Raw genomic sequence first — 13568 nt, 5'->3', positions numbered from 1 at the left:
GGTCAACTGTAAGTGATATTATTAGCGTTTAAGAACAGCAGCAATTCAGCTATGAAGCGGAAGATCACGTAAAATGAAAGAGCGGGGTCAACGACTGCGTGCGCAGAAGTCGCCAACATGCTGCTGATTTCAAAGCTGAAGAGTTCCTAACTTACATTGACATTAATGTAAGCACAAAAACTGTGCAGCGGGAGCTTAATGTAATGGGTTTCCATGGCCGAGCAGCTGAGTGCAAGCCTCACATCACCAAGACCAATGCCAAGCGTCGGATGGAGTGGTGTCAAGCACACCGACACTGGACTGTGGAGCAATGGAAACGTGTTCTGTGGAATGACAAATCACGCTTCTCTGGCAGTCAGATGGGCGAGTTTAGGTTTGGCAGATGCCGGGAGAATGTTATCTGCCTGACTGGAGGGATAATGGTATGGGGCTGTTTTGCAGGTTTTGGGCTAGGCCCTTTACCTCCAGTGAAGGGCAATCTTAATGCTTCAGTATACGAAGTCATTTTGGACAATGCGATGCTTCCAATTTTGTGGCAACAGTTTGGGGAAGGTCATTTTCTAGTCCAACATAACTGTGCCCCAGTGTACAAAGCAAGGACTACAAAGACATAGTTTTATGAGTTCGGTGTGGAAGAACTTGACTGGCCCGCACAGAGCACTGACCTCAACCTCATCAAACACTTTTGGGAAGAAATGGAACAGAGATTGCGAGCCAGGCCTTCTCATCCAACATCAATGCTTGACCTCATAAATGCTCTACAGAATGAATGGTCACAAATTCGCACAGAAACACTCCAACATCTTGTGGAAAGCCTTCAAAGAAGAGTGGAAGCTGTTATCACTGCAAAAGGGGGACCAACTCCATATTAAAGTATATCTATTTGCATACAACGTCCTTACAGTCCCAGTTGGTGTACTGGTCAAGCGTCCGAATATTTGTGTCCATATAGTGTATATCTCTAAACAATATCACAATAACATTACTAAAAGATTTAGTTATAAAAGACAATGTATACAACACTTTACTCTGAATTGTTTTTCTGCTTTATTCTAATTGCACAATATTTGTTTTGGGTTGAGACACTCCCCAAAATATAGTTCAATTAGCAGCATATAAGCATATTTCTAGTTCTCCATCAACAGAGCTCCGATCCCCAAAATATTTGAAATGTCCAATGGATGTGGGTGCCTGCGTATCTGTCACATGTGTGTGTATATTGCATGGGAGACGTAGGTGGGGGACACAGCCCTAATTTTAGATGTTTTTTTTAAAATATTCAGTAAAAACACAAACACATATTAAATGCTATAACTGAATGTTTTTGTACGTTATTAAATAGTGTTTAAAAAGCATCTAAAATTAGGGCTTACACTAAACCTATCAAAATCAATAAAACTAGGTGGCCCACTTAGATTTACCATATTATCACTTCTAAATTTTCCACTTCGACCACTAATATATACAGTAAGTTGCTCTCGGCCACACTATGAGATCGATTCCCCCAACCAAGCTGTAGATACGCCTCCCCTGACAGAGCTGGAAATCCTGTCTCTTGTCCCTAATGGTCCTGGCTAATGCTCTCTATCAGCAAGATGTGAAGAGTAGTTGCAATTCAGAAGCAGGAATTACAATGGAGCTGGTGAGAGACAAAATTCTGGAAATCCTTGAGCACACTGAAGTCTTCCCTGCAGGCTTTTAAGGGGTCCCAATTTACCATGCTGAGAATCCCTCCCATCACCGTGGCTCGTGACAATATCCCAACTGTTCCATTTGCAGCTCACCTAGTTATATTTAAGAATTGTAGAATCTTAGAGATTGTAGTCCATATGTTCCCAATGACTTAATAATTACACTGATAGGTTCCACCAGAGTCATTATCAGCCAGATGCAGTCTTTTGGTTCATAGAGACGGATGGGGGATGGTAACGGTAACCCAATCTCATCACACCATACTTGAAACATCAAGGTGTTCCTAATCTATATAATTACTAACATTCTTAGTTACATCGACTTCAAGAAAGTAGGGGCCAACGTATTTTTCAAATTGTCTCGTTTCTTGAATATAAGTGGGGAAAGTACGATACTGCTCTTGGACTTGTTCCGCAAATCAGCGCATGTGCAGTGCCACTACCAAATGGGAGAATCTCAAAGGCACTCTCTTGTGACCAAACAGGCCCTCTCCCCACGATGGCATCATCACGAACGTCGTGTTATAGAAGTGTGGGGTCACTCCTTCACAGGGAAACAGGCTGGTACCGTATTATGTGTTTGCCACAGATTGATAGAATAGTATTGGTACACTGCTGGTAAATTAGATGTGTGAAATTATCTGTATTGGCAAACTGCTGGTACAAAGTTTGAAGACATATGACTGGTATGTCTTCAGTTGCACAAAACAGTAAATAATATGTGTGAGTTTATGGCTGGTACAATATGCTCATCTGTTAATGTAATGTACATAACCCCCCACCCTCATCGTTGTTTTTTTTTTTTACATGCATATCACAGTTGCATTATAACATTCCTGGCACTAGCATATGGCCCTGGCTCTTAACTTTTTGAGCAATTTGTTCTGACCAGCCTGTGTGGCTTTGCTATATTTTTAAGATTATTAGTGTATAGAGCTGGCAATATAGTGTAACCTAACCCACTATCCCTTGCACTTGTCCCATTGATAGTGTTGCATAGATTTCATTGACAGACACAAGAGACGACCTGAAAGCAGCGTCCACAAGTGGCTGATGATTTAGTTCTTCATTTGAGTATTGTAGGGGGGTGTGTGTGTGTGTAATGTAATTATATATATATATATATATATATATATACACATACACACACATACACGTGTCCATGTATACATGTCTCTGTGTGCTTGTATGCATGTACTTATATCCTGGTTTATGTATAAATACATTTATTGTCACTGTGTATACATACATGTATATGCTTGAGTGTCTCTGTGTAGTTACTCACCAGACAGGAACTTACTCCTTTGCTGAGCATCTGCTGTCTGGCTGAATAAACTGCAAGGCAAATGGCCTTGTGTGCGAATGTAACAATTACCTGCATCGCTCTATCTCCTGGCTGGTTTTAGCTCCCTTTTGTTTTCCTTCAGCAGTGTGTCTCACTTGCTACATTTTCCCAATATTGATCATAGTCTTACAAGCTGTAAAGCACTGCTGAGCATGTATGTGCTATATAAATAAACATTAATTAATTCTATCATGGTTGTGAAACATGATACAGCTTTACAACATAGTCCCAATAACTGAAATAGGGACACTACCATTTCTGTGAAATGGACCACTCAAAAGTTATCAGCTTGCAAATAAAAATGTGCATCATGCTGACTTATGTGCAATATTTGAAACTCATATCATTAGAAGATAGCATTTCAGACAAAACAAAAACTAGACTAAACAGCTCCACACACAAACCCACATCACAGCAGCCAAGAAACAAAAAATGTGTAGTTAATGGTGATATCATAGAGCTAAATTATTCAAGGATAGTATTTCTAGTAAAGCAGGGGCGTGAAAAACCATCCCTGCATGTTTTATGGATAGTGTCACAATTATCAGTTCAGTTCTACGATTACAACATCTGTTAGAAACCCACAATATCTGCCCAGTTACAGCTCTCTAGGAATGCAGCTTCCATGTGCTTGAGTTTCTTTATTGCCACAATGTGCAACATTATTTGAATTTGCATGAAAACAATTCCTGTAACTGTAGCCCTTGATATGAATCAGTAAAAAGAAAATAATTATACAACATTGAGTTAATGAATAATAAGGATGCCACAATTATATTTAGCAATCTGAGCAACAGATGCCAGTGCATTCTGCATACATAAAGTTACCAGCGACCACCTTGCTTCAAGCATTATTTTCTATCTTGGGAAAAGTAGCAGCCAGTCATTTAAGTTATATTTTTAAATCTATGTAATTTCAAACCTCAAAAATCTTTCTATTTCACACATTTATTTATAAAAAAGGCCTAACTTTAAAAATACAAAAGACTTGTTTTTATCTCCTATTTTCTGAGTTGGATAGAAAGCTGTGTTTAAAAATAACTTAAAATTGTCTTCTTAAATTCAAAGACTTCAGCGCTGTGCATAATAATGCTGGCAGGTAGAATAACGCTTTATTGCTAATCTCAGCTCAGGAATAAGAAGATTATGCAGAGTATTTTTATAGACATAAATCTTATATCTCTAAGGAAACATGTTAGAAAACATGATATGTTCAACTTCCGAAAGAAAACACTTTCAATTATTAATGAAAATAAATATAACATGTATTGATGAATATGTATAATAGTGCTTGTTGTAAGAGCACAATGTATACTGTTTCTTTAGAAATACTATCACTGATCTGCTCTAGCTGCTGTGCTGAGCAAAGTTACTATAACAAGTTGCTGTAGGGCTCATTTACAGACCACTAAAAATGCTTCTTCATTTCTGCGAGTGTGTCAACCCCTTCCCGACCTTAGGATTCCTCTAAATGTGCAAGTTTGGGGATACTGAGAAAAATGCACATGGTGGAAACAGTAGAAATATCCAACCTACTTCAACAATAGGACCACTCCTTCCATAACATTAACCTTTTATGTTTATCTCCTAGAATAATGCTTGGTTTACCTTTATTTATGTGTTAAATTAATCAGACATAATGACTACCTTTATTATATATGTGGCAGTTACGTGTCTTGCATGTTTTGATTAAACTGGTAGAAATGCTACACACAAGGTAAAAAACTTCTCCCATGTATGGGACGCAACCTGATTTATTATACACATCTGAAAAGGCAGAAAAATCACGTCCTTTAGCGGAGATGCAAAAGTTCTGTGTATCCAATATACCTGGAAAACGCTCAAAATATTTGTATTCTCTATTCTGCTAGCTCATTTACATAGCACTGTACAAACAAAAACTAATTTTACAACTTCATGAAAACCTGGGCACATTTGTACACAGTCCGATTCTGCAAACTCCCCCCAATGGCAACTAGAAACTTTTGCACCCCCAAATACTCGCATATCCATTACTGCAAAATGAGAGGCACTTGTGCAAAGGTAGACCCATATCATTATGAAAGAGCATTATACATACGTTATACAAACAATGCAGAAGAACAATCTTTACAGGCAGATTCCAAGCTGGCAATTAAATGTTGACATGTCCTTTATGTGTCATAATATTTATTGTATTCTATCCTTACCCTCCTTCACTCTCTGCTTCCTCAGAGCTGGGGTAGTCACCTTCACCCTTGGTGGTTTCACTTTTCTTTCTTTTAGGAGTCCTGTGCTGAGGACTGACCTTCCGGGTATCATTCTTTCCTCTTAGCTCATCCTTAATTTGCTCTTCCAATTTTGGGATAGTTTCTTTTATAAATTTCACCTCATCCTTGAGCTCCTCCACACTTTTCAACAGGGTCCCCAGTTTCTCCAAGATCTGCAGCTGACGACCTTGAAGGACAGTGACCGCCCCTTGGTTGTCCTGACCTTGGGTATCTCTAGCTGATGCAAGCAAGCTATGAAAGAAACCATGTTTTCCATACCTATTCCAACACAACCAGGCAAAGCTAACGCCTGCAGCTCCAGCGAGGGCTCCCAAAAATAAGCCTCTGTGCTCCAACTGAGACATTTTTCTTTGAACTGTGCTTTTCTTCTTTATTTCTAAAAATGAAAACTATTGCTCATGTTAAACACAACTAAGCACCACTGATTTTAATCGTGATGGTTTATCAGCAAGCAAGCAGCATGGAATTACAAAGTTCACAGAATAGAAGGCTACATTCTTCCGTTACTAGATTTATTACACAACCTTCTACCATGAGATAACGTTCTGCTAATAAAGGCTGCCATCAAGAACGCAATCGACTTAGGATAGACATGAATCCCAGTTCTGTGTAACACAGCATCTCACTTTTCAAAGTCCAAAGTCACGACTGAGCTTCAAAGCTTTTGTACACCTGCCAAACAAAAGAGACATGTTGTTTAGTAACCAGGGGGCAGTAGGAGAGTTGGAGGTTTAAACAAAAATGAAAAACAAAACAAAACACATAAATGCCAATAAAGTCTAATTAAAATACATATTACAAAACACACTGTTATTTTCAGTTTCTATCCTTATTAAGTAACATTTTACATAAATACATACATTCATTAAATCTATAACACTCACCAATGCTTCAGTGTTAAGTAATTACATAATATATATATAGCACATGATACTGCATATACACATTTAAGTGAATGATCCAGTCACAGAACTAAAGCAGCATTACCACCTGCCATGTTACATTTTAATACATTTGCCTTCCCTTGTCAGAGTTGTACAACAGGATGCAGTAAAAAGTAGGTGGTAACGCAGGGATCAGCAAATACATTATATTTTTTAAATGTGTGTGTGTATGTATATATATATATATATATATTACATACATACAGATAAACCTCTATGTTACATAACACTCTGAAACAATATTGAGTGTTATATATTCCAAGCATCCTGCACTCACACTGAACAATTAACACACCCTGGTGCCTGCACTATAGTATGAACCACAACAATAAAACCACTGACAAGTGAAGCGAGTAACAATGAAGCGAGTAACAATGGCACCTGTCAAGGGGTGGGATATATTACGCAGCAAGTGAACAGTCAGTTATTGAAGTTGATGTGTTGGAAGCAAAACAAATGGACAAGAGTAAAGATCTGAGCAACTTTGACAAGTGCCAAATTGTGATGGCTAGACAACTGAGTCAGAGCATCTACAAAGTGTCAGGTCTTGTGGGGTGTTCCCGATATGCAGTGGCTAGTAGTTACCAAATGGGGTCAAGAACAGATAACCAGTGAACTGGAGACATTCACAAATCCCACAGAAGAGCTACTGTAGCACAAATTGCTAAAAAAGTTCATGCGGACTATGATAGAATGGTGTAAGAACACACAGTGCATCGCAGCTTTCTGTGTATGAGGCTGCGAAGCCACAAACCTGTCAGAGTGCCCATGCTGACCCCTGTCCACTGCTGAAATCGTCTACAACTGGCACGTGCGAGCCAGAACTGGACCATGGAGCAATAGAAGGTGGCATAGCCTGCTGAATCATGTTTCTTTAACATCATGGGGATGGCCGGGTGAATGTGTATCACGTACCTGGGAAAGAGACGGCATCAGGAAGCACTATGGGAAGAAGGCAAGCTGGCGAAAGTAGTGTGATGCTCTGTGCTATGTTCTGCTGGGAAACCTTTGTTCCTGGCATTCATGTGGATGCTACTTTGACACCTATCACCTACCTAAACATTGTTGTAGACCAAATACACCCTTTCATGACAATGGTATTCCTTGATGGCAGTGGCCTATTTCTGCAGGATAATGCGGCCTGCCACACTGCAAAAATTGTTCAGGGATGGTTTGAGGCACATTACAGAGAGTTCAAGCTGCTGACTTGTCCTCCAAATTCCCCAGATTTCAATCCAATTGAGCATCTGTGGGATGCGCTGGAAAAACAAGTCCAAACCATGGAGGCCCCACCTCGCATCTTAAAGATCTGCTGCTAACATCCTGATGCCAGATACCACAGGACACCTTCAGAGGTCTTGTGGAGTCCATGCCTCAAGGGGTCAGAGCTGTTTTGTTGACACAAAGGGGACCTAAACAATATTAAGCAGGTGGTTTTAATGTTGTGGCTGATTGGTGAATATGGAAGGGATTATAGAATTTGTCAAAACCGAGTCATTTTGATACTTTGCTTTACATCACAATGTCTAACATGACAGATGTGACCTACCATACATTTTATACATGATCGTGTTAAATATGATTTTTTGTTAAGGCCTCATAAGGCCTTTGTTCAGTCATTTATTGTAACTTGCATAGAAATATTATTTGCTAAAAGAGATTATTCATTTTTCTGCTGATTTGCAGTTTTACAAGATGTAAGCCCATGGCCTTGAGGTTAAGCTGACATAGAGAACACCTGAAGAATGTATCAAGATATGAGAATAAGTAGTTTCATGTTCAGCTCGTAGTGTGGGAGCTGTGCCCTTGTGGCATATAGGAGATGAACCTCCAGCTCCCCTTGAGGTAAAAATTATAGGCTCATCTGTCCTTAGAAGGGGGAGAAAGTAAACACCGGAGAATACATGAGAAAGTTAATCAGTAGCGCTTCCCATAGACTAGTGGTATAGACTTGTATGCTTATGACGTAGGATTTATTTATTCAGTAGGCTATAAAAACTTGTATCTTTGTATCAATAAATCAGAGAATATTCCTTGTATACAGAACTTGGTCTGTGTCAACTTTCTCCAGCTGATTGAAGCGCTTCCAGATATACTTGATACCACAGGCAAACTTGGATCAGAATTTTAGATCTAACATAGAATGGTGAAGGGCAGGCTGGCATGGCAGGTACTATAGAAACACTAAATAGTGCTGTGCAGTACAGTAAAATTGCATAGAACTACTGCACCTTGCATTGTGCAGCACATCAATAAAGTAACAACAATAAAATAACTTGACACACACAAAATGGCAAAACAGTAAATACTGTGCAAAGCAGACCCAGCACCACTGCATAAAGTTCTATATAATAGTCCCATGCCCACCACATTTAGTCTTGCATCACTGTTAACAGCCCAATGCTTACTATAAACAGCACTGTTTCCAACATAAGAATAGCTTCATGCATGCATCACATGCCCACTGTACATTGCCCTGTGTCTAGCATACCAGCTTATTTGCCCACACAGGCCCGACATATACTGCCTGTGACCAGTATAAAAGCCTCATGACCCCCATTCTTATCATACACTACCATATGCCCAACATATAGAGCTGGTGTCCCACATAGCAGCCTCATGCCCACCACAATCTAATTTCCACTGGGTAGATCACAATAAATACCCATTTAGTATATATCAGGTCTTCAAATCTGAGGTTTAATCCATAAAAAAGTGGCAATCAGTGTGTTTCGGTAAGCTAGTGACCTTACTCACTTCAGCCGAAGAAGGTCACCAGAGTTCAAAACGTGAGCAAATTATTTTGGATTAAAAATCTCAATTTAAGATTGAAAATAGTCGAGTATGAGTCTATCATTACCCCACATCTCCTCTTTCTCTATTTTATTGTGATTTTGTGTTTCCCCCTATCTTCCAATTTACCGAATGCCAACAAAATAAAAAAATTTGCCAGTAAAGATTATAGGTGGTTTCAGCCAATGAAACCAGTATGAGTTCAAGCAATGAAGCCCCAACGGTTTCATATTGAAACTGCACAGCTTCTATCAGTCAAGCAATAGTGCTTTCACCTAATTAAACCACTTATTGTTGTGACTTAGGATAGTGAAGCAAAGTGGTCAGCGAGACTGGTTGGCATCACTGTGGGATGGCAGCTATGGGGCATGTTATTAGCAGCAGCAGGTTGCCACCAGCTGGTCAGCACTAATTTAGTTAAGCCCAGGTTAAAAATAATTAGAAAGCCAGTGTGAAATAGGGGAGCAGACAAAATTATTGATGAAATGACTTGGCTGTCTTATAGGTCTATATTGTACTAAGAATTAAACACATATACATTTTTCTTTGTGTGTTTTTAGAGTTGACTTTGACATGCTTTTAAAGGGCAGCTCACTCTAAAACACTTTTATCCAAAAAAAAGATATACATTTTTATGCCCACATATGTCCTGACTGACCACCAGTGTTACCTATTAATAGGCATAAGCACATGAATTTTGATGCAAGCATAGGATCCTTATTTCAGCTACTAAGTGTTATATGAGGTGGGAATGTTCTGTATGGAAAAGCAAACTGACTGTGGCATCTGATTAATTAGCTGTAGCACTTTTAATAGATTCTTTCCATCTTAGTGTTGTAATTACAATGTTGGGGTTCCGCAAAAGAGACTTATTACAGACAGCCAGTAGCAAAACGAAAACAGTTGCAAGTGGGTCCCAGTAGCAATTTTCTACTACAAAAACTAACCCTGCCCTAATCGAACGTAAAAATTAAGTTGGAGTCACCAATATTCATAATCATGATTAATAAAAGGTTCAGGAAACAATTTAGGTTGGGTCTGCAGCAACAGACTGGACAAGGGGAGGGGGTAAACTGGTCCTTGCTAACAGCAATTAATCATCTTGGTAGTGGCTTGAGAATGTGGGAGGTACAGATGAGAACCACTTCCTCCTCTGTCTCCCACATTGTCATGAAGACCATTCATGCCACTCTCTTAGCTCTACTCCTGGTTCAGGTAAGTACCATAAGTCTCTTACTTCCAATACAAACCTTTAGACATACAACACTGCATTCACAAACTTACACACCAAGCCTAATGAACCCACATATTTTACTCTTTATATATATTATATATTGACACTCACTTTATTTATATTAATAAACATATAATTTAGGTGCCGCAGCAGGAGATCTTTAATTCTGAATTTGAGGGGTTTGTGTAGTTACATATGAAGGCTCCTTCCAATATTCATGTGCTCTACCGCTTTGCAGAACACAGTAGGAACTTAAGCAATCAGGCTTACAGTTTGTGCATTGTACAGAAAAGTGAAAACATCATATAACAAAGTACCGAATTTGATTACGTCAAACTCTCACCCCCATTCATTTGTACTTTTATGCTTTTCCTATAAAATACTCTGCATTTTACACTCTTTTAGGTATATAACTAAAGAAAGATTAGTTTTCAGCTACTTCATTTTTCAGATACCTATTCTCTCGCTTTGGTCCACCAGTCAACAAGCATAAGTTACTCTTTCTAGAACAACAGCCATCTTGTTATGCAAATAAATGCGAGGTCTTGCATACTGAGGTGCACAAATAGCAAATGCGTAGTCAATTTGTGACATTATCATTTGCAGGTATGTTGGCTAGGATCATAAATGCCCACACTGACTCTACATGCTGATCCCTTATTCCTCTTCTCCATAAGGCTTTCTCTTGCTATCTTGGTCGCAATAACTAGCACTACCATTGACCTTCAAAGAAAAGCAACTAAATCATCCTGTTATAATAATCCCCACCCTTTTATGTTTCTGGTACATCTTACCTTTTCATGTCACTCATTACATACCCATTCAATATGATAATTAACCTTGGACTAGCCCTGCAGGACTCTATTTTGGCCATAATTTAAAGCAAAATATGCTATTTTTGGACACATTAACACAAATCTAGACAAATGCAGATTGTCGGGTCATCATCATTAAAATATATCCAGACAGTCAAGGCAAATTGTATGTTCTGCCCTTGCTCAAGCTTGTATTAATCTCTACTTTGCACCGCACTCTGACAATGTGCTATTGCAGCAACCAAGGCACTTCTAGATTAACCAGAAACCCCATCTACATCGTTATTAGGGGTTCCAATAGACCAGCGATACTCCCTTCTCAGCTCAAAAAACACAAAGGTGTTATTTATACCTCTCCCGTGAGCTTTCTTCAAGGAGTAAAGCATTGACAAAACAGATACCTGTTTCAAACAGGCAGGCAGTAAATAAGGAATGGAGCTGGGTTCTTCAACCATACAGGAGATCGACTGGATCAGTGGGTATGCATACCGCAGGTAAATTGAACAATATAGCATTAACCTTTATTCATATAGCACCAAGATAATATCCAGTCTCTGAACGAATAGTCTAAATTCTCTACCAGATGCCCTCACCGTCCAAACCCATAGAGATGGGGCCCCGGCTAGAAACAAACCAATGACCACAGCGCTGTGAGGCAGCAATGGTAAGCAGCGTGCCATCACCTTGGAAATATTTAACATAAAATTCTGAGAACTATTTTAATTTTTCCAGTTTCAAAGACAAAACTAGATATACGAGATTCAGATGAAGTGAGACAAATTAACAAATGAACTTGCTCTTAAAAAAGAATCAATTTAATAGCTTACTAATATGATGTAGATAAAATAATATATATTGTGGAAATATACACAATTCTTTATTATTTACTATCATTGTGATTTGTTCACTAATGTTTCTGGCTAGATCAGTTCATGAGAGAAGTCTTGAGGAAGTTAGCTTGGAACGGCAAGGTCTGCACGACACTGACATTGCAGTTCTCTGTCAAGTGCCAATAGGCAAACAAAGGTTAAAATGAAATAAATTCCCTATTGCAGTTTAATAAACCAATTGACTTTTGAAGATTATGTATTGAGATGCATAGCTCTGCAATAAATATTGTACCAAAACAAAATCGTTATTTTATGTCTGTAATTGAGTGTCACTAGAGTTGACAAAGCAAATTGTGTTCTGCCAGCTTGCTGACATCTGCAATTCCTAATTCACAATAGGGAGAATATATATTTTAAACAGAAATCTAAGCTGTCAAAGTAAACTATGCATACATACATTATTCTGGTCATCTTTACTAAATCTTATATGGTTTATAAGTAAGCACACTGGTTCTCCTGATTTATAAAACCATATTTTATCTATACAATCCATTGCACATAACTACTTTACAGGACAAAAGCTCGTATTCAGACATTCATGCAGTTTTATAATTATGGCCTGCAAGCTGCAGTGAGAACCATCCTAAACAAGCACAAACCCATAAACCACACATAATACAGCTCTTAACTCACCTAATTTAATGTCTTTTAATCCAGCCAGTTGTATTTGACACTTCTGTGTGTGCAGGGAAGACGATCTCGGTTGCTACATACTAACCATGTAACATTAGTTCCGGAAGAGACAAGGTTCCGCCCCTCTGACACATACAGGAGGCGGTGTTATGCATGGCATTGCTTTCCTTAACACAGCCTGAAAGCAGTAAGTGGGTTATACTGTACCAATATTTTCTTTGTTTGAACCATATAGGTTGCTTAACAAAACCTCATTACTTTTACAAAGGATAACACTCACTGTTTTTCATTGAAACATCAACATTTCACCACCCTAGTTTTATCTTAATTTTTTTTATAACACCTCCCCTATACACCATGCAAAGAAATAGGAAAATCACAAACACAACCCAGACATAAATAAACTATAACTTATCCAAGTGAGTCTATTTGTTTAATTTTTCATCAAACCCTCCCCTTTATTACACAAATATCACATACACGAAGGGAGCAGCATCAGGCCATGTGGTGGCATAGTCACGTCTCAGGGGCATGACGAATACTTCTTAAGTGCTGGTCCTTTTAATCCCCCTTACCCTCTCCTAAAAACACCCATTCAATGGCTGCTGGTACAGTTAGCATTGAAGAGGCACCTGTAAGTAGGACACATCTGGGCAAAATCACAGGACGGTGGACGGTCCCCTCAAAATGTGTCTAGCTCAAAAACAGTAGTAAACAAATACAAATTAAATTAGGTACAAACATCTGTTTTTCCCTTTAAAAATCAAAGGATAATCTTCTTTCCTGCAGTAGTCTAAATGGAAATGTGATTTAGCTATTGCAAATAGACAGTTGTTCATATAATATAGCTGCAATGTTGATTATTTAAGTATTATCGGCTTGATGGATCAATATGCAATCAGCCAAACAAAAGAAGCTAGATCAATGATGGGCAACCTGATATACTTCAAGGG

The 13568-nt window shown here is 38.7% G+C and overlaps 1 protein-coding gene across 1 annotated transcript in view; it reads right to left on the bottom strand.

Moving 5' to 3' along the window:
- LOC142144631 (regulator of microtubule dynamics protein 2-like) overlaps nucleotides 1-12724 on the bottom strand; it is a 59295-nt gene extending 46571 nt beyond the window's left edge. Inside the window, exons 1-2 of the mRNA XM_075203728.1 lie at nucleotides 12616-12724; nucleotides 5226-5978 (exon numbers count right to left, since the gene is read on the bottom strand). Coding sequence (XP_075059829.1) covers nucleotides 5226-5650 — 425 coding nt within the window. The 5' untranslated portion in view covers nucleotides 5651-5978; nucleotides 12616-12724. The remainder of the gene's footprint in view (nucleotides 1-5225; nucleotides 5979-12615) is intronic.
- Nucleotides 12725-13568: the final 844 nt, after the last annotated feature.

The sequence above is a fragment of the Mixophyes fleayi genome, chromosome 3, assembly GCF_038048845.1.
Source record: "Mixophyes fleayi isolate aMixFle1 chromosome 3, aMixFle1.hap1, whole genome shotgun sequence".
Lineage (NCBI taxonomy): Eukaryota > Metazoa > Chordata > Amphibia > Anura > Limnodynastidae > Mixophyes > Mixophyes fleayi.
This window is presented reverse-complemented; position numbering and strand designations above follow the sequence as displayed.